The 21,970-nt window shown below is 41.9% G+C and overlaps 1 protein-coding gene across 1 annotated transcript; it reads right to left on the reverse strand.

Annotated features, from left to right (window-relative positions):
* Positions 1-12,116: 12,116 nt before the first annotated feature.
* On the reverse strand, positions 12,117-16,804 carry CLEC3A (C-type lectin domain family 3 member A). Its single transcript, XM_027663931.1, has 3 exons — positions 16,629-16,804; positions 15,394-15,474; positions 12,117-12,733 (listed from the first exon to the last, which is right to left on the reverse strand). The coding sequence occupies exons 1-3, from the start codon at positions 16,741-16,743 to the stop codon at positions 12,342-12,344; spliced, it is 588 nt and encodes a 195-aa protein (XP_027519732.1). The 5' UTR covers positions 16,744-16,804; the 3' UTR covers positions 12,117-12,341.
* Between the last annotated feature and the right edge of the window lie 5,166 nt (positions 16,805-21,970).

Consider the following 21,970-nt stretch of genomic DNA (forward strand, 5'->3'; position numbering starts at 1 on the left):
CAGAGCTGTACCTGTTGCAGCAGTACTTAAAAGCTGATGTACCTGTGTTTTGGTCTTCCTCTGTACTGCGATGCAAACAAAAAACTGTCAAATCACCTACTTGAAAAAAAAGAGCCCTGCGGCTGATGTTTTCTTTTGCCTGTTTTGTTCTTCTTTGACATGTCCAATATCTAAATATAAGGTGATTATTTGTTTTTTGCTGGTATGTTAATCCACTGGGTTATTTAAGGGACATAAGTTACCTCTAGTTTTTGTTTGAGAAATAATGCCCCTTACATGAAGTGGAAGCCAAAGCTGGGTTTAGCCATACATTATTAACAGCTGAAAGTGGCAGTCTATAAAGAACAGCGTAAAAATACAGCAGTATATTCCAGTAATATTATTCTGGCCTCAAGCCCAGGTCCTGTCAGTGTCTGTGATAGTCGAAGCAGCATCATGAGGGGTTGTGAGCTCTGAGAGACTTTGGCCATCAGCACGTTTCCATCCTGGCCATACCCACAGTCGGGAGCTGCAGGGTTTTTCCCCGATGGTACCAGTTCGGCGCTGGTCGGTGGTTTACCAGGGCTGCACGGGGTGGTGGCTGATCCCGTGTTGGGTGGGAGCTGCTGAGTTTGGTTGTTCCCTGCGGACAGACGGGCGCTGTTCCCTTGTCCTTCACACACCGAGCACCAGAGTTCGGCTCCGGCCGCTGCCGCCGCCCTGTGGCACTGCCCGGTGCCGCAGCCCCCGGGCGGACCCGGAGCCCCCTCCCGGGGTCCCGCTGCCGCCCCTCGGGCCCGGCCCAGGCCGTCCTGCCGGGCGGGCCCCCTGGGCTGCTCCCTCTACCACTGTCCCTGTGCCAGAGGCCGGGATGAGGACGCGGGCGGCCGCTCCTCCCGGGGGATGCTCCGCTTGCACCCGCCTCGGCTGCCGGCGGTGGTCAGTGCCCGGCCTGGCCAGCAGTAATTCCAGAGGGAATGCGCAGTCACAAAGAGCTATAAAATTTGGGGAAATAAGGCTGGTTCGTTATGCTTTTGAAAGCATTTCTTTTGTAGCTCTTACTGATCTTTCCACCTGCACAGAGGTTCTCGTGGTTCGCAGGAAAATGTGCGTTTTCCCTTAAAAGTCCTGGATCAGATCGCAGCTCTGAGGGTGATCCCCATCGGATCCCACCCAACTGGGCAGCCACTGCGGGTGTTCTACAAGATGGGGAAAACTGCTGGAGAACACTGGCAGCGACCTGGAGTCAGCAGAGGCACCGGGGCCAAGGGATCTCTGCCCACAGAACTTCCTTAGGACACCACCAGCACAGGGCTGGTGCTGGCTGTACCCTCTGGCTTGCTCTGGGAACTGTGGAAGGGGGAACTGAGCACTGAGTCAATGTGCTTTGAATACTGGGGTGGAATTTGAGTCCTCCTACTCCACCTTCTTGGTGCAGCAGGCAGCAAAAGAGATGGCACCCTGTGCCCAGCCGTGCCTGTGTCCCAGGCTGTCCTGGTCTAATCCCAGTGGGCAGCTGAGTCCCTCGCAGCCGCTCACACACTATCCTCCATGCTGAGAGGGGGGACACGATCAGAAAGGTAAAAATGCAAAACATCATGGGCTAAGACAGTTTAATATGGAAAACAAAGCAGAACCAAACAAGTGATGCAAAAAGAGTGGCTCACGACAAGCCACACAGCGCCTTGCTGGTCTGGGAGCAGCAGTTGTGGGGCTGAGCAGACATCATGAGGTGTGGGATAATCCCTTGAGTTAAGGGAGTCTGCTGTCCCAGCTGTGTCCCCTCCCAGTGTCTGGTGCCCAGCCTGCTCACAGTTGCTGGGCTGAGGAGCAAAAAAGGCCTCAGTACTGTGCACTCCCTGCTCAGCATGGCTCGGGCAGTGCTGTGTCACCCACACTGCTTTGGTCACAAATCCCAAAGCAGTGCACATTCTCAGCATTGTCACCAACTCCAGGCTCAGTGAGGTCCCCATCTCTGGGCTTGGTGCTGTCCCTGTCACACACTTGCACATCCCCAACCCACAAACTTTTCAAGGTCCCCACCCCCTTGTTCGGTGCATCCTGGTCCCCACTCTCAGTGCTCTCCACATCCCCACAGAGCTGGCCCCACTCCCGTTCCCATGCTTTCCATTACAGGCGTGCCTGCCATCAACAGGGACCCTGTCAACACACAGGAGGCCTCCCTCCCCAAATCGGGGGACAGGGGCACACACAGATGGGTGGTGGTGATGTCGTGGCAGCCACTGTGACATCATCACCAAGTCCAGCATCAAAGGATACTGGGCATCGGTGTTATCTACAGAGGTTAGGAGAGGGGTGTGGAGAAGGAGCTTGCCCTGGACTGCTCGAGGGGGAGGGTAGCTGGAGGGGCTCTGGGCCCTCACACACATCCCTCTGTTCCCTCTGGGTTGGTGGAGGAGCATCAGGAAACCAAAGCCCAGCACTGCTGGGGCAGAGGCTCTCCCAGTGCTCACCATCAGCCTGTTCCATTTCACAATGGTGCAGCACAACCTCAGCTTGGGAGGCTCCCACGACACCGACACCGTGGCCATCAAGAGAGACAACTGCTCCCACTTCGGGCCCATACGGATCCGGCACCTCCTACAGCAGGAACGGCGGGCGAAAAAGCCCTACAGCCGTCCGGGAACGTGGTGCAGGGCCAGCTGTGTGCCAGCCCCCCCTGCTGAACCCCCTCACCCGGCACATTAAAGTCTGCTGGTCTGCACTGGGAGATCCCACACTCATTTGTCACTCATCCTTCTCTGCCTTTCTCGAGGGAACTGTTAAGGGAGGGGTTGTCTTCTCCCTCGGGGTTGGCAGTGCCTTCCATGCTTCGGCCTCCATTCCCTGTCCTGGCTGAGCTGGGGGGTCATGGCACAGCCTCAGCCCACCGGGGCTGGGTAGGGCTGCCAGCTTTTGGGGGGTGCTGCCAGTTTTGGGGGGACTGCCTGACCTGGGGGAAGATGCCTAGTTCAGGGGTATATCTGGAGGTTCTTTCTGGACTTGTGGGACTGTTGGCAGGTTTAAGATGTGTCCCTGGGCTTGGGAGAGTTTGTGGGTTTGGAGGTTGCCAATAGGTTTTGAGGATGTGCCTGAGTGTGGTGTCTGCTGCCAGTCTAGGAGGAAACTCCAGGGTTTGGGAGGGTTACCATGTGTGTCAGATGTGTGCTGCCAGATTTGGGGAGTGCTGCCAGGTGTGGGGTGCATCTGGATTTAGGGTTTGTTCCTGGATTTGGGCAATGCCATCAAGGTTTAAGGGTTATTTGTGGTTTGGGGGTTCCAATGGGTTGAAAGCTGTTAAAAGTAAGTGACATAGTGACATTTCATTTGTGAGGGATTTGAATCCAGCTTATATTTTAAAGGAAATTCAGTGTGTGATGCATTTGCAGAAAGTAGTATCACAGGTCCTACACTCCCCTCTCATTTCCCTTTGGATGACTGTGCACTGTTTGTCTGTTTCTTTTGCCTTTGTTTCACTCTCTCTCTGAATCTCTGTCATCCCAGTGAAGCACATCACATCTGGTTTGCAGTCATAACTCTATTTCCTTGGCAAGACTGTGGGAATTCTCCCCCTGTGCACGTTAAGTACAAATCAGTGGACTGTTTTATGGACTTTGAGCTAATTTTTGTTCTGCGTGAAAATCAATTTGAATTCAGTAGGAAGCTAGCATTACATTCCTTTACATCCTGACATCTACTGATCCTGTAATGGAGTAGCAAAAAAAACCAGCCACAGTTGCCTAATCTACTAACCTAGCGTTAAGATGATCTAATGAGGAAAAAAAGCATTTATGGAAGTGCAAATTAACAGACATATTGGATTTCATTTCAACCTGGAAAAACCAGTGTATTGGTATGTCCCTATCAGAGGAGAAATTTCCAAAGGCTAGACTCTCATGTTCGCACCAAGTAGCTGGATTTTCAAAAGGTCTTAATTACTGAGTGTTGAACGCTGTTGGACCTTGGGTCTCAAGTCTAAATGTACTCCTTAAAACCTGGTCATGAGTTCCCCTGAAAGTCATGCACAAGATGTTTGATTTAAGGTATTCACCTTTCCCTACTGAATGAGAACATATATAATTTTGTGGTTTTGAAGAGGGACCAAAGGGAGACTTACCTCCAAAAATAGTCTGTGGCTTGTACAGACTTTAAAAATGAAAAATAGATCTTTAAAGAGTAATGGTTAACAATAAGCCCTCATTACTCATTTTTAAATTGCTTTTCTTGGCACAAAACACTTCTGTGGTGGAGCCTCTATTCCACAGTTGGAAAGAATCCAGCATTTTAACTCTTTGATACAACTCACAAAACTCTTCACAATTATTCTGTCTTCAGTGGTAATATGGAACTCTCAAAATAGATTAATAAAAATCTCCAAACACACACTTTTGTAGGCCTAAGCTACACACAAGACTCTAATGGGGGTATCCTCTGCTACAAATATTCAGCAAGTGATTGGAGTAGTCAAATGTAACATATAACAGCGTTAAAAAGCAGATCTCAGTCCTCTCAGCTAAGGATCATATTCCTGAATGGTTTTCACATGATTCATTAGCTTCTAACAACTAGTGTCATCCCTTTGGCAGCAGAGCTTGATAAGGTACTATTTAATTTTTTCCTCAATAAAAGTCAACTGTATCTTGATTTTACAGAGGAATGTGAAGATCCAAACTATTTCCTGACACAAGAGGGGAGCAGAGATGCCTGTGGAATGTATATAGCACTGTCAAGCAGGAAGGTGGGAAGAAGCACAGGTAAGAGAAGTTCTTAACCTACCAAGATATTTCCAGCAAAGTTTACTGTATCATGACAAAAAGACAGTATTAGAATCACCTTTTAGTAGTACCTGGTTGACACAGCAGCTAAGGAAGACTTATGAAACAGTTTGTGTGTTCTTGCTTTCTCAGGTTTGAGTTTAAAGACAAAAGGTGCACCCACAGCATCTGGGTCAGACAGTTGCCAGCAAAGCTTTTCTGCTCCATGACTAGTGACTACATAGCTTCCAAAGAGGAAACTCATGTCTAGCTGTCTCAGGATGTGTAACTGAAAGGATTTGACACTGTAGACATACCCTAATCAATCAATCCTGAAAATTATCTGCTCTCATCAGCTGTTCTGGAGAGGATAGCTTGTATAGTTGCTACCAGGTAAAGCTGATTAGAGATCAGAAATCATCTTTTTCTTTTTTTTTTTCTTCCTTTCTCCCTAGCCCCCTTCTCTGCATCTAATCTCTCTTTCTTCTTCCCTCCAAGAAAAGAAAACTAAAAAAACCCCAAACCCTCAAAAATTTTCTGCTTTGCTTGATCATTTTTCTCCTGCTTTTTTTTTGCTTGACCACAAAACCAGACAACTCATTATTCACCCAAATCTACTGATGAGTTTCTTTCTCAGATTTTATGTACCCTGCATAATGAAGAACATCTGTACCTTGAGTAAAGCTTGACATTTCCCTCCCTATTGACCAATGGCCTTTTTCTCTTTTCTTTCAATGCAATACTACTAAATGCAATGCCTGGGAAAGAAAACTGGCAGAGTCTCCAGGACATTCTATTCTGATCACCTTCCCTCAATATTTCAATAGAATTACCCAATTCATATGGTAATCATTTCCTTCTAATCAGTGTTTCATATGTGACCTTGCTTATTCACTCCTACTTATTCCCACTTGCCAAGAAAGCCAAATGAGGCTATTGGGGGCATATGTCTTTCATGGTACTAAAAACAGATTGATCATGCTGACAGCTTGCTAAGAAAAAGATGTTTTTCATTAATTAACACTTATAAATAATTTGTCAAAGGTTACACAGTGCTTGATGTATTCCTTAATAAACTGTTATTACATGGACCAGCCAACCAATAAATTGCTTATAACTACAAAAGCTCTTCTGTTGTGGTCAGAGTGCTTCTCAACCTTTCTGAAAACCAAGGGGCACCTACTACCTCATGGAAATATGTTTCATATGAGTTTATTATATTTTTATTACTCATATTAACATATCTCTTTATTTTGTCTTGTGGTGTCTGGCCAACCATCAGTGTTCCAAGTTGAGGTATACTGATATATGGTACACACTGCTCAGAGAAGGTGCTATTAGCAGCTTCTTCATTAACTCTTTCTAGAAGTGTACTTATGAACTTAGATTCTACTCATTAACCTGTTGAACAGCTGCAAACACACACACACGCATACATGTCAGCAGGTACAGTTTATATTTCCTAAGAAACCTTCTGATTTTATTTTAACACTAGTACAGCACCAAGTTTCAGTAGGGCATCTAATGAAGACCGAAAAACCTGGATTTAAAATTCTGAAAAAAGACAGCAAAGCTTGTCTCTGGGGGACAGGGACTGCATCAAGTCTCCTAGTGCCCCTGATATGTTTGTGAGATCCAGTGGATGCTACTTAAATGCCATATATTGGCAAATATATTGCGGGAAAATTTATAGTGCCATGCAGGCCAAAGTCTGGGAAGATTCACATGCTAATAAAATCCCTATGAGCCCATTGTCTTCCATTTTTCCAGTGTCTCCATAGCGGAGTGTACAAAGAAAAACTGAAGATGTTTTCTTTGGTACCTGCCTCTGATCTCAAAAGCTGCATTCGCTTCATATGCATTCCAGGATTCCCCAATGTAATCTGGGCTGATCCCAAGAACTCAGCTGGATTCTCCACAAGAACCATCCACTATCACAGGGGTTCCTTTGGCCAGTCTCAAGATAAATGCTTTCTTACAGGATCATCTGAAAAGGGCCTTTTAAAGACGATATTCATATGTGATTTCCTTACTAGGGAAACCGCATGAAGTGGTTCACCTTCTTTATACTGGGAACACCAGCAAAGCAGCCCATGAGAATGTAGTCCTGTGTCAGTTAAACTCAGGAATAAATTACAAGAAAACATAAACAAAAACATTACACCTCACTGAAAGATCCCTTGTCCAGATTAAACACACATCTTTAGGAAGATCTCAAAGTACTGCAGCATATTAGTAAAATTTTGCACCTGTTACCATTTTGAACCAGTTATATGTGTTCCACCTTACAGACATGGGAAGCAGCCTAGGAGGTCAGGCAGTTGGAATTTAATTTCATTTAAAGCAGTGGAGAAATTCCACTGAGATTTTTGCATTAGTAAATGCAAAAGAGAATTAGTACCAAAGATTTTATAAACTGGAGACTAAGCAATATTCATAACATTGTCTTTACACAACAGATTTTATGAAATGTAGGATTAAGAGAGGACAAAGGGCTTCTTAGCAATGCCTTTTAACTATCTTTTATAATGTTCCAAAATGGTCACAGTGATTCTTGGTAAGCAACATTCTCAGCAAATGTTGTGTTTTAATCAGCAAAAGAGCATGCTAGATGGTAGCAGGTCATACATATGATGATTAATAATAAGAATGGGTTGATAATGCCAATAACTTCAGAGCCAAGAGAAAGTTAGGCATGAGTAAACATCTTTGAAGACAATGTTTGAACCTCTGACCTTGGTGCTTGGAACAGAGGAAGCTGTTTCTCACCTAGTGGACCTAATTATGCCTCAACACTACAGACTACAGAGTCTTAAATCTTTGTGTCAGCCATATTTTTATAGGAAATAGTTTAACTTTGTGTAGCATGTATGAAATATATTTGCAGTAGGAACAGATGTAGTTTTCATTTCTCTAACCAATTAAAATTGTAAGATTATAAATATAATATACATATTTGAACCAAGACAAATATCTCAGTCTTCATCAGGCCACAGTGAAAATATCTGAAATAGTACCTTCTCAAACTTGGACAGGTTTCCTAAAACACATTTGCCTCCAGCATCCATGTTTGCACTTCAGCATATTGTTCTGTGCTTAATCAGATACAAGCACAGTTTGTTTCATTCGTCTAATCTTGATATTTTTCACTTTGCTATATTTGGCTTAGACTGATTGCTCAGCTAAATATGTAGAATGGTAATTAGTTTAAAAGCATGGTAGATTTATAGAGCAGTTCTACAGTAACTCATTATTGGCTACACTGATCACATGGTGTGCACTAACAGAATTAGTCTGGACACACTGGGGTAAATAGGAAAGATAATATTTGTCAATCGAATGTTTAAAACAGCATTACCTGACCCAGGAATCAAAAATAAAGTTAATTTGAGATTTTTTTTTTTTATAGAAAGGAAATTCATGTTCCCTTTCAGAGGACAGAGTAGTTGTGGCAGGAACAACCCTTGCCCTCCTCTCTCTCCCAGCTGACATCTTTGTTATCTGGCACCTGGATCCTCCCACCTGGTCAGTCCCTGTGCTGTTCCCACACACACACATTCCCACTCAGCTGTCCCCACATTCCCACTCAGACACTGCACTCAGGATGGAGGGATATGTCTGTGCTCGAGACGGTGGGATATTCATCACATGCCCTCTTGGAAAAGAAAGACACCCTAGCGACTGAGGTACTGGTTCCAGAAGAATTAATTTTCCTTTCCTTGCTCAAAATTGCTTTATTTCAATCCTTAATTTCTTAATGCTTCAGTTATCCCTTTGTAAAATGGGGATAAAATCTTCCTTTTGTCTATCTAGACTGTAAGCATTTTGGGACAGGCACTTTGTTTTGCCAGGTACACCAGAAGGCTCTGAACACAGGACATCCTCATATTTTAAGTTAGAAAAGGAACTCTGGCAACATATAAGAAAAAAATTAAATCAGTTGTCTTTTGCAAAGGGCTAATTCTGCTAGTTCTTCTTGACCTGATGTCTGCATTTGCTAGTTTAAACTTCTCCAGGAATGAAACCAGGGTGATAGCCAGTAAAAATAGAAGAAGGATGACAAGTCTTGTTTTGGCCCAAAGTCTGTTGAAGTAAATTGAAAAACAGTCCTTTTGCTTCAATACTTCGTAGATCAGGCATTTTCACTTGGAATGGACTGAAGGATTTCACAAGTGAAAGGTTTCCACAAGACCTAGTTCTGCTCCTGTGCTTCCTTCACTGGGAAGGAAAATCTCACTGCTACTGAAGGAGGAGAATGAGTCTTTTCATTTACACTGGATTTTCTGAAAAAGTAAAAGGTCCTGGCAACTCTGCCTTTTGAACAAATATTTTCTGCAGAAGCACTTGAGAGTGCTTGTCTTAAAGAAGATTGTGCTTCAACATTTGTGTACTAAGAGTTTGGGGTATTCTGGTTGAGACCCCCTTGATTTCAACAGGAATCTTTCCATTCACTTTGAAGAACTTTGGGTCATGCCCTAATAGTGCAACTCTAGAAGGTTTCTATTCCATTTTCCCTAAAGATGTACGTTTTCTTTTTGCAAAATGATTATCATTACATGGAAAAATAGTGTAGTACTTTCGTAGATTTACAAAGATAAATGCCACTGTGCCTCTGAGGAGGTTAAGTATCCCTGGAAAAGCTATTTTTCATTATATTTGTTTAAATTAGAGAGGGGGAGATTAATTTTGAAGGGTTTAGTAATTACTAGCAGCTCTCATAGCTGTGATACAATATAAAGGCAGCTCATTTAAAAGTACATCCTTTACTTTACAACTAAACCCTCTGTAGAGTCTTGTCCCTGTTGTGCTGCTGCTGCTTTTCTTTTTAATTACACCTGTATTCATCTCTGATTATCCTGACAGAGGTGATATGTGTTTGTGGAATTTTCCACATTTCTTCTGCATAAGCATAGAACAATAAATGGTGGTGCTTTAGTATGTGTATCATGTTCCCATGTTTTAGGTCTGAATATCTCTAGCTTATAAGCAGCCTGCCTATTTAAATATGCAATCCACAGGTGCCTGGCCCTAATGTATCAGTAAAAGGCTTTATTCATTATCACAAAAAGTTTTTTAAATCTTTTCTTCCCTATCCAGGGTTCAAATGGGAATCACTGTGTGAGTGCCCACCCCATGACACAGCACCCCTCTGCAAAGCAGGATGCCCCAGCTGCGTGCAGAACTCCAGCTCTTCCAGCCCTTCAGCAGCTGGACACAGCTGGACACAGTACTGGGGAGCAGGTGGCCTTGGGGCACGGCTTGGTGGGACTTCTGCAGAGATGGGAACCCAGAGTTGGAAGTGGAAGGGGAAATGTCACTGGGAGAACACAGATGGTTTCAGAGAATGGTAGCGGGAGACCAGTGTAGAGAAGGGAGCCTGATGGGCTCGAATGGAAAAGATGGGAAATGCCACATGTTTATCAGGAGAGGAGAAAGGTAGGAGTGATGGTCTGGGGGAAAGAACTGGTGCAACAGTGGGGCAGAGCAGGCCCAGTAGGCAGCAAACACTCCCCCTCACCCTGAGCTCATTCCTCATGGGCACAGTTGGTCTTTGAGAGGAAAGTGGCAGTTACTTTGACAGGACAAAATTTGTCTCCCTGCTGTGTTTTCACTTTGTTTTCTGTCTTGCTCCCACTACAGATATTTCTTGAGGAAATCTCCCACCATCTCCTCTCCAGTTCTATCCACATGAATTTTCCACCATCATTTTCCCTGTTGCTTTATGTCCCTTTGTTATTTCTTAACTAATCATCCTGTTGGGAAGCTTCAAATTGATTTGTGTAAGGTGGGTTTTGTCTTCATGTACTGAATCACTGCTGAACAAAGTTTGGTATCTGTGTCTGCTGGCTGATAAACATCCACCAAAAATATCCATAAACATTCCTGCATACAACTTCAGAAGCTTGGCTGAAATGGATTGAATGGGACATAAATGTATAAACTCCTCAAAGGTAAACAAATTCTGGAATTGCTGGTGAGTTTTCAATTTGACTGTAGCTGTAGGGATATGCTGAGATACTGACTTATTTCAGACAAGCCAGAGGTAAAGAAGCCATACAAAATTACTTCAAACTTTTAATCACTTAAAAATGTAGGTAACAGGAGTACTGACCCCAACCTTAGCAAAGGCTAGATTTTGAAAGAAAATTGTATATAAATGGTGACTTTTTGCTTCTCTATTTCAACTCGGGAGCTAAGTGAGAGAATTCAAATATCAGGCCAAATACAGAAGCACAGGATGAATGAAAATGGATTAAAATGAGTTGAAAATTAATTTAATTACAACATATTACAGTGATGCATTCAATAGTTGCATCTCATACAGCATTTAGCAAGTAGGAATCCAAATTTTGTCCTGTGGCCTGTAAACACAACAGTAAAAAAAATGTTCCGTTTTTGAATCCTCAAGAAAAGTCTTAGGAAAGAATGGCCTTCACATGGATGCATCAGCTGTCAAAAATACTACAACAATTAAATACCAGTAACTGCAAATTTATTGCATAATTTAAGAAAATCTTGCACATTTAAATGGTAAGAGGTAGGACTGAGCCTCCAAGCAGCAATATATTTAAATATTTAAATGAAATTCTTATCCACAAGAGAGAAACTGCTATTTATGACATGAAGGCAAATCTCTGTTGTGAGGTTAAGAACAGCAAAGAGCAACCAGAGCATTTTACTTTGTTTTCAAATGTCAGGCGTTAAGTTGGGAAAATTTGCATGTGGCCATGGTTTGAGCTGTGGTTTGGCCCCACTCTTTTGTGCCACTCATCCTGCCTTTCCCACAGGGAGAGGTGGGATGTTGTGTCCAGAAAGGGGATCCTCCCTCCCTCCCTCCCTCCCTCCCTGTGCTTTCAGGCAGTGTGACTGTCTGGGTGATAAAGCCTGTCTGATGCTGCAGGAGAGAGGGATTATTAAGGCTTTACACAGTAGAGGTGTGATCTCGTTCCAGGTTGATTTCTTCTATGGGAATGTTCCAAATGACATCTGATATTTAACCATAATTGAGACATTTAGAAGCAAACTGATATTTTAGAACAGCCACTCCCCTGTTTTCTAGCATTGTATCATTGTGAGCTGCATGTAGCATAAAAATTACCATCACATTTTTCTATTTCATTCTCCATTCTTAACCCATAGGTAAAACTCTTGCTCACGGATACATCCTATTAAGCTCTGTCATGATAATGGCTGTTTTTCACAGGAGCTCACATAATGCCAAAGTCCCTCTTAAGCTCTGGAACTGAGAGGATCCCTACACCTTGTATTGGGACAGATCATCATGCAGCAATCTTTTGTAAATAAAGTACAGAAATAGGAGGTGAAATCCAGCAACCCAAACATCAGGTTGAAATAATATGCCAAAATATGATACAATGTGAGTCAAAACATAATATATATCTCTGTACATAATGAGAGCACTCAGAAAACATAATATTTTAGCATCTGAATAAAAAATAATTTAACAGAGCAAACTTATATCTCAGGAAAGAGTGAGTATGATGCAGGAGATGGATAGTTTTAACTCCCCACACTCTAAGTGGGAGGGGTTACTAAGCAAAACTGCATGTTAACCTGAAACATGGCTATGGTCTTTTGTATCTGTAATTATGGGATCAGGAATTCACAAATGTATCTTTTGGCAGTACGACACACCTCATCCACCCACTTGCCTTGGGATGAAAGGGAAAAAAACACACAGTTTTCACGCTTGCCCCCATTGGGCTGGGCACGATCCCAGTTGAAGTACTGCAGAACCATGCCATTGACATCCACAAATTTCCCTTCATTTATCATGTCAGTGACCCCCAGCCAGAACTCGGATGCTCTGGGCGTACTTCTCTTGCCATAATCTCGGAGAATGTTTGTTTCCTCGTTATTCCTTGGGATAGCCAGTGTCCCTCCCTTGGTTATGCAGTCTTCATTGGCTTCATGGAAATGCTTGGTGCCTTCTGACATGAGGTAGCACTTCTTATGGGCCTTTGTCCCACGGAGACACACTGGGAATAGAAATGAGTTTGTACATTCAGTACAAGTGTGGGCAAGAGCTTTCAATAATGGTTCTTCTAATGATAATTTTCTAAAGGTATGTTGAAAATGGAGCAGACAAGTCCCTCAGCAAGTGAAAGGCTTTGACTTCACAGAGTGGAGTTTCTTCTTTTACTGAATAATCCTGTTTTCACACATTTTTTACCTTATTTCATCAGTCTTGAATGGATAAGTTATGGATGTTTGTATTGCTGGCAGATGTGAATTGGTCATCATGAAACCTTTAGAGTAGAGACAGATCTTTATAGTAGAGACAGATCTAAATGTCTTCTAATATTTATGCTATTTAAGTGCTAAAGTAAAGTAAATTTTTATACCTTAACTAAGCTCAGTTTCCAGCAAGCAAAGGCAGGAGGAGTGAAAAGTGCTGTATTAAATGTGTCCTGCTTACCAGAAAAAAGATTGATTTGAAATTTTTAATGCAAATCTTTGAATGATTGCTAAAAGTGTATTTCCACTTGCAGAATTCATATTCACCTCTTTAGGTGTTAATTTCTTTCCAACAAAGTCCCCCCCTTCAAACTCTAAATTCAAATGAAGTAAAGTGACTTACATCTATAAGCACTTTTAAAAAGTGCACACTTATTACTGAGCTTGCAGGACAATCTGGACCAAATCTTCTAAATATTTGTATTTATAAATCTGTTTGCTTTTACTTCTAGTGGAAAATATAAGGGAAGTCTTGATGTAAAGTCCAAATGCACTAGAACATTAATTTGGCATATGCTCTGTAACTGGAATTGCCTTGCAGAGCCGCTGTCGGAGTCCTTCCAGCCCAAGGTCTGTGAGGGAATCCTTAAACTTTGCTTTCCAACTCTCCTAATGCAGATATGTGAAAAACTGATTCTCCCAAGAAAAATACTTACAGCAAGAGAGCCCTCCTTGATGGAGTGTTCCTTCTGAGCTGAGGAAGGTAGCAAAGGCCTTGAATAAACTCCTGTGACAATTATTTTTAGAATCCTACATGTGGCTACTTGCAGATTATTTCATTTATTGCTTAACCCCATCTTGTACTTACAACATCTTCTGCCCTGATGTTTTCTATAATCTGTTTCTAATTCCTGTCATCTGTTCTTGTAAGAAAGTAATTATGTCTCTGATCAACAGGATATGGAAATCCACTTTGGACCATATCCTATGTCTCAGTTTTTAGTATTTCCAGTTGTAATACTCACTGCATTCCTTAGTTGCATTTCATGGTCATAATTTTATTTTAGGGCTTAAATTTCAAATTTTAACCCTTCCAACTGCTAATGGCCAAAGAGGAGTAATGAACATATTTGTTAAATGTGGAGTGCTTTAACAAATGTTTGTGGAAAAGATCAGAGAGACTTTATCTACTTCAGCAATGCTGCATCAATGATAAAGACTGTCCATCTTTAGAGAGAAAGTATGTGTTGCAAAGTGATGTGTGGCAGCATTTCACATTTCACACCATGTAAAAAGGAGACCTAGGAAACTCAAGCAAAAGAAGATTTTTAATGTGTATTTTAGAAATGTCCATAAGCTAAAAAAGCAGCTCCTTTTTCAGTTATCATAAGGACATTAACAAATACAGTCAGAGCTGGGGTGGTGATAGATCTCTTTTTGTCAGATTTGGAATCCAGTTGAACAGTGTGGGTTATGAATTTAGAATAAAGTTCAAAATAAGTTTTGAGGATAAAAAAATCTCCTGACTCTGGTTTCATTTCTAAGCCACTGCGTGCTTATTCTCAAGCTCCTTCTGGAAGCAACACAAGAGTTCCTTTTAAACAAGAGTTACTTGTCTAGCACAGGCTCTCTCTTTTAAGAAACTTCTAAAGCCTTATTATAAGACATTTGAAATAAAAATATTTTGTAAAGCTCAAAAAGCTCTATTTAACTCAAGGCATAGAACTGGACAACCCAGATATTACCATTCCTAAGGAAAATATGTTCTTTTTAATAGGAATGATGTAATTTCCTCTGTAGTGTCTTCTTATACAAGATTAAATGCCAAATTTTATGTCAACAGCTGTGAAAAAGCACAACTGTCTAGTAGGTGCGTGTGTATTTATCCTTCTGATTTTGTTTGGAAATTTCCATCTGGTTATTTAAATACTTAAAGGACTCTGCACATTGGTGCAGGGCATTTCTGAACTCGCAGTGGATATACCTTCAAAGTTTTATGGCAACATTCAAATTTGAACGTTGCAAACTGCACATTTTAAATAGCTTCCTTTTGGGGGTATTCTGAGCCTTCTCCATGAATACTTTTGCCTTTCTGGTTAGCCCATGTTCATATGAAAACCAGGCACCTCACTCTGACCATTTAACCCTCAAACCCAGAAACCCTCGTTGTGTTGCCTTTGATGATATCAAAACTCACAGCTCTAAGTTGTCCAAAGACAAACATAATTTTTGTTCCAGATTGACTCTTGCTCTTAGTGAAGAATCGTCACTTGTTCAGACTTGATTTTATTTGAATCCTTGCTTCCACACTTGTCTCACTGGTACAGCTGTGGCACACCATGCTCTTAAGCAGTTGTATACCTTCGTTACAAAATCCCATGAAAGAAAGGAGTGGGAGTGAAGGGGAGAGGAGAGGCACTGAGAACTTCTGGAAGCCATTGACCAGTGTAAGTTGCTTTACCTGTCTGGAGTGCTTGCATTTCTTTCAGAGCATTTACTTCTCGCCACAATTTGTCAATCTGGGTCTTCAGGTCATCTTTTTCTTAAATAAAATCAATATACATAAAATAACAGATATGCACACACACACAAATTAAAAAATTACATATTAAAAGCTGTTTCAAAATATCATGGGTTGCTGCATTGCTGAGATGTGTTTTGATTATTTTTAAAGATTTGTCCTTAATGAAAGAATTCCTGCAGGATTCCTACAGACCTGTGTTACCTCCCCAGTCCTCCAGCTGCACCCTGGAAAGCTCCTCTCCACATTCCCTGCTGCCTGTGGGTATAAACCTCGCTGTCCTTCATGGCTTCCCCAAGGCAGGACTTCAGGTTCTCCAATCTGTGCTACTCTGTGCTGGCACAAAAGGTGTATAAGCAGTCTGTCCTTAGGATCCCAAACTTAAACCCCTGGAGATTCCAATATCTATAACTGCATGGCTCCAGAGCAGTGCAATCTTCTTGTACAATGGCTTTATCAAAGAGTTTTTTTCATTAGCCAGGAGTTCAAATATTTGCCACCAGTGTAACCTCCATCATACCCTCTTTTATTAGAAATAAGTCTTTAAATTAAATACACAGACATCTCCAAACAGCATTCTGTGGTTTTGTATTTGCTCTGTAAGCTTTGGTGTGGGAATTGATCCTTTATCTTTTCCTGCTAATCCTTTTTCACTGGTTTGACTTGCCATTTCACAGTACTTTCCACACAAGTAGAGTAATATTCCACAAATATTAGACAGATATTCTGTTAAAATTAGAAAATGGTGCAAAAATCTGAACAATAATCCTTGGAGACTGAATACTTTATTCTGCTTTCCCCCCCCGAACATGAATTTCCATTTTTCTGATTTTAATCAATATAACTGTGTAACTAAGAATGACTGGCCAGAGTCCTCTCTCACCTGTACCTGTGAGTTCTAAATAATGTTGACAGAGGTAAACAGACATAACAGAGCAATATATTTGCAGCTTCTATACTGCTCTATTTCCATAAGTCATACTGGCACCTTATTCTTGGCTTTGCTAACTCACATATAAATGTTTTAAAGACAAATATAGTACAGACTCAAATGTCCTTCGTTATTAAGCATTTGTTTAATGTAAGTTTCTGGTTCATGCAATGCTATTTAAAGTACACAGTAAATTTGCATAGACTATAAGCTTCTATCCCTCCTCCCAGTTAAGACCCAGTACCTTTCACTCTACGTTTGCTGTGCCTCCTGGCTTTGAATTTGGAAGCCTGGCTGATGGTCTGATCCACCAGTAGTAAGCTTATGAGTAGGAAAATCATAAGTCCAGTTTGTGCCATGTCTCTTTGAAAGACCTTAACAAGGACCTTCAAGAGATTCTCTTCAGCAGCTCTGAGAGCAAGTCACACAGACACATCTCAGTGGGGACCGCCTGAGGTCAGGTTTATAAAGTGTGGTGGTAGGGTTGGCTGTGCTCCTTGCTTACGAACTGTGTGTAATACTTAAGCTGGCTGTAGCATAAGACACCTCCTTGTTCTCATATCCCATCTGAAATTCCTATTTCCATTTTGAGCTCAGCTGTACCAGCACTGAACAGTGCACTGATTGCCTCACTTGTAAGCGCCGTATCTCCTGTTTTAACGTTGAAGCCAAAAACGTATGGAAGATCAGATGAATGCCCAAAACCACGCTGTGCAATGCCAGCCCCAAGGAGGGGGAACCAGAAGACTGCTACAAATGTCACAGGCTCACCCAGAATGGCTCTGTGCCAAGCTGGTTAAGTCATGACAGTGACCATCCTCTTACACTGAAACGAAACCAGAACATCCCTCCCTGAGTAAATGCAAACACTGCAATTACAGACCCACATGGAGTATATATACAGTAAGATCACATTATGTGAGGGGTGCATTTATTGCTTTATGAAGAGTTAATAAATGCCTGATAGATATGACTGCATTTCTGAGTTAGAACAGTCCATGCAACCAGCAGGGTCTAGTCAGGGGAACAAAAGGTAGTAATGCTCTTCCAAAGGTTCCCAAGTCCTGCCTGTAGGGTCCGAGGAAGAGTAAAACACAACATGCTTGAAGCAGTGTCTCTCCAGAGACACTTGAGAACTCTCTGCATTTGGATCTCTTTCATTTCTTGGGCTCTGTGGACTTTTGTGGGGCTGCCTTTAACTGGGGTTGCTATGGGAAGTAGAACGTCTTACTGATTTCGGTGGACAAATGAAATTGTCACAAAAACGTGCCCATCCATCACATTTCTCCTTTTTTTTTTTTTTTGTTTTTGGTTTTGGTTTTGGTTTTGTTTTGTTTTTTGTTTTGTTTTGTTTTGGTGTTTGTTTGTGTTTGTTTTGGGGTTTTTTTTGTTTCTTTTTTCCCCAGTGAGAGAGAACTTGTCTAAAATGTTGACGCCAAAGCCATTGCTGGATGCTGGGTGCTGGCAGGTGCAGTTCATGCCCTTCAGAACTGTTCTTCCAGACATCCCTTTGCCATTTCTGCTTCGACTACATTCTCCTTTTTTTCAGAACTGCAACAGCAAGAGACTTACTGCTTTATTAAATGAAAGCTGAGATTTAGGAACATGCTGGTGTTCCTAAATCCTAAACGCATACTGGCTTTTTCCAACCCCCACATAGAGTCTAAAAGCACTTCATGACTTATAATGCACACCTACCCCATGTGTCCTCGACACCTTTAAACAACTTGCTGTACTCTCATAGTTGGTAACTAGTAATTATCTCCTAATCATTAGTTAAGAAACTCTCCATAAATGCATCCTGATGTGATAAAACTTAGTTCCAGTGGTCCTGCTCCAAAATATTTAAGTATTAACATATATTTGGTAGGGAAACCTCTGAATTTTTGTGGTTGCTCAGTTCTCAGTGCTATTACAGAGCACAGCACACTGGAAATGGCTGTTGTGGGTCCCACCCATCCAGAACTGCCCAAAACATCCCACAGAGCTGCACATTTCAGTCCATGGTAAACGTGGAATGGGCTGGCATTCCAACAAGTACACTAGGATCTGAAATGTTAGCTGGTGGGGAGGAAAACAAGGAGCTTTGCAAGGGTCTAGTTCAAGATTTGATCTGTCATTTAGAACAAGCCCTAAGTTCAGGCTTGATCCATATTTTATTCCAGTGATATTAGGGCATCAATAGAAGTTAATTAAGGGCAGATGGCTGAATCAATAACTGCCTCCAGTTAGTTTTTCACTTGGTGCCTTCATAGATCTTGTGGAATTGCACCCAAAGCTGATCCTGAACCACTGGAGCTTACAACCTGACTAATTAAACTAGTGCTAATTCTGGGTTACCTTGATAAGGGAGCTTTAAACCCCTGGAGCTGTTTCATGCGGAGCTTAACTGTCCCACAGGCTTTGGGGGAGGCAGGACCAGTAGCTGGAGTCAATAAGCCTTTTAGTGTGAGTGTTTAAGGTCTCAGGATCAGAATGGATTTGTTCCTGCCCCAAGGAACCTGAGTTTGCTAACACAGGCTTCTTTTCTTTCTCTGAAATGAGTCTGACAGAGAAAGATTTGTACTGTACTGAGGTAACACACACCTCACTAGAAATGGAAGGATAAAGAAAACACAGATCTGGTATTCTGACAGTTCCTGGCCAAGAGTCTGAGTAAAAACCCTGTTTTTTGGAGTATTCCATGTAATGTCCTTTTAAGAACAGGGCTGAAATTCTGTTTTGAAAGCTTCAATGCCCTCGTTCACTAGTCTCTCTGACCATTTAACTGGTTTGCAAGTAGCTCAGCTGGACTTCACCCCTAAAAAGGGAATCACAAAGCTGCCCTTGCAGCTTCTGGGATAGACCACAAGGATATAGGGTCTAGAATTCATCTAGAGTACCTGAGAAATAGCTTTCATACTTATGACTAATCTACAGCAACTGAGGAAGCAAGTTTAACTTCTTGTATATGGTATGTGGGCAGGAGAGCCAGAGAAAAGTCAAAATATGCTCCTGAGAAGATGTAACCTCCCAGTGCTACTGTGAGGAAGCAGGAAATGGAGCCACACAGGAGGCCTTGAGCCTCCCTGAAGTGAGTACCTGGTCTTGTATGGGCTTGAAACAAACATTATAATGTCATTTAGAGATGGAATTTTTCTTTTACTAGCATAGTTACAGTAATATAATACAACCCAGGGAGTGAACATAATTATATATGGATAGAAGTAATTTATTCCTGGAACAAATTATTCCACTTTCCATAACAGAATGTGCTATACAAATATAAATATTCTCATAGTTTTATAGCTGCATCCAGACTAGGATGGAATCATGCTTTTTTTATTTGCACCAGTACAGTAGAACTTGAGCATACAGACAAAATTGTGGTTTCTCTTGAAGTGCTTAGTTCACTTCAAAGCACTCTTGAAGTGCTCTGTCTGGTAAGAAACATCTTGCAAAAACCATAGCTGTACTGCACTGGCACCAGGGGTTTTGGCTCCTGTCTCCCCACCTCATTCTGTTTGCTTTCAGACAACTGGACCATTCAGAGCAAAACCATCCTTTGGTAAAAGGTTTATTTTAGTTTCTCCACGGAGAGTCTTCAAGGGAAAACATCTATTTACTTCAGAGACAGTTCTACCTTTATATGGTCCTGTTAATTGGCTGAGAACCGTTCATTCAGCTGCTTTTTCCTCTTCATTCTCAGCCACCCAGGGGCTTCTGGAAAGAACAGGCAATGGGACAGAGTATGAGAAATCAGTGTGAGATGAGGACTGGATGCTGGGCTGAGCTCCTGAAATAGGTCTGGCTGCAGAAGTACCACAGTACTTTTAAAAAGTAAAAATCTTTAAAAAGATTTAGTACTCCAGTCTGTTGGAAAGTGAACTGCTCACATGTTGCCAGTAGACTGCCTGTGTTTTAGTGAGACCTACAGTCCCCTCGTGCTTCAGAGCTAATTGTGCTGGGGGCTGTTTGACCAAATGGGAAATGGATGGGCTGTATCTGTTACTGGAGTCAGAGCAAACACTTGTTTTTTGCAGCATTTCAATTCTGGAAAATTCAGCTCAGCTTCAGGATTTGTCAAAAAAAGCCTTGTATGTGAGTAACCATTTGCCCCTTCTGCTCACTATAAAGAGAAAATGAAAACTGAACAGAGCTGTTGCCAGGCTAAGGAAGTGCAAGCGGGGCAATCTAAAGAGCCAGTATGGCCAAAAAAAGTAGGTAACACAAAGATTAGTGAAAGATTTATCACCTCTGACACATCAGTTTTTACCACTGTCTTGGATGCTAAATGGGATCCACTGGTTGATTATTATTTGTTTCAATTTAATGTAGCAAATTTTGCAAATTCTCCAAGTCACGAATTACATCACGTTTTGAAAATTACAGTAAGCTCGGTTTCTTTGGCCTTGAAAAGTCTTGCAAGTCTTTCTTAAGGATTTGATCTCAGTCTAGTCAGGTATGAGGCAGGATTATGGCTGACATCCCAATACCAAAGCTATTTTGGGGAAATTTGTGCAAACAAACCATGTTTAAAAAAGGGAAGGGCTGGCCTTATGATATGTGAGGTTTTGTGAAAATTATTAATGATATTTCGGGGGTTTGCCACCAGTTTCAAGTTTTTTCCTGTCATGCTAATTTGGTGTTCTGAAAGAAAATTTGCTGTGAACAAGTCATCTGCTCTGTCTGTCAGCATTAAAGGAGGTCCCAGGTTTATTGCAGAACCAGGCTGCCCACCAGTGACCTGCACTGAATGTCACGGAGTTTTGAAATGAGGGCATTCATGTCTTCTTTAAATATGTGATGCTACTCTCCCAGGCATGTGCCTCACCTTGGCACTGTGGCACTGATACTGGGATTGATCAATAAATTGGCTTCTCAGGGTGGTATTTTCCTGTTCCAAACTGAGCTGTTATTACCTACAGGTCTGGTGCTTTTCACTTCCCAGGCTTTAAATAGAAGCTTCAAAAAAAGAAGAAATTGAAGATATAAATAATGTATGTGTACTGAAAAGGAATTAGGGCAGTATTTTGGGCTTCTGGAATAAGTGCTCTTTGTATCTCTGATTTTGGGGTCATTGTAACAAAGCACCTCACAGCTCCGTCTCAGCAAGCAGAGAAGAGGGGAAATGGTTTGCAAGAGGCAGCAGAAAGACTTGTCTTACACCTATCACAGATATTTAAGGCAAATAGCATAATCTTTTCTATGTGACCAAACTGTCTCACCTGTATTCCTTTAATTCTCATGTAACAGCAGTGAGTATGGATTATAGGTTGTAAAGTGGAGAAAATGCAGTTTATCAAAGTCAGAAGAGACTTGGAATTCAGAAGAGATTCACCAAATCTACACAAAGCAACGTGAAGAAAGCCACTGAGCTCTTCTTTTGGTTACCTGTCCACTGCAGTCTGCTTGGACATGGTGCCTTTTAAAGATGTTCTGGTACCTCAAAGGAATCACAGAGTTGCCAAATAATTTTTACTGCAAGCTTTTAGCTGCAAAAATAAGAAGGTGCCTTGTGTTTTCTCTGATTGTCATTGTCTAGTTCTTTAAGCAGGAAGGACCCCAAAGAAATGGGTGTTTATTTAGAGATATATGTTTTGATGG

The sequence above is a fragment of the Corapipo altera genome, unplaced genomic scaffold (assembly GCF_003945725.1).
Source record: "Corapipo altera isolate COAL_440 unplaced genomic scaffold, ASM394572v1 224, whole genome shotgun sequence".
In the NCBI taxonomy this organism is placed as follows: domain Eukaryota; kingdom Metazoa; phylum Chordata; class Aves; order Passeriformes; family Pipridae; genus Corapipo; species Corapipo altera.

What these genes read in the sequence shown, in the direction of transcription:
- CLEC3A (XM_027663931.1), bottom strand. Translation starts at nt 16,743, where the DNA reads ATGGCACAAACTGGACTTATGATTTTCCTACTCATAAGCTTACTACTG. An exon ending in CAGCAAACGTAGAGTGAAAG is followed by an intron (nt 15,475 to 16,628) that starts GTACTGGGTCTT and finishes ATTTTATTTAAG; the next exon opens with AAAAAGATGACCTGAAGACC. An exon ending in AATGCAAGCACTCCAGACAG is followed by an intron (nt 12,734 to 15,393) that starts GTAAAGCAACTT and finishes TTCTATTCCCAG; the next exon opens with TGTGTCTCCGTGGGACAAAG.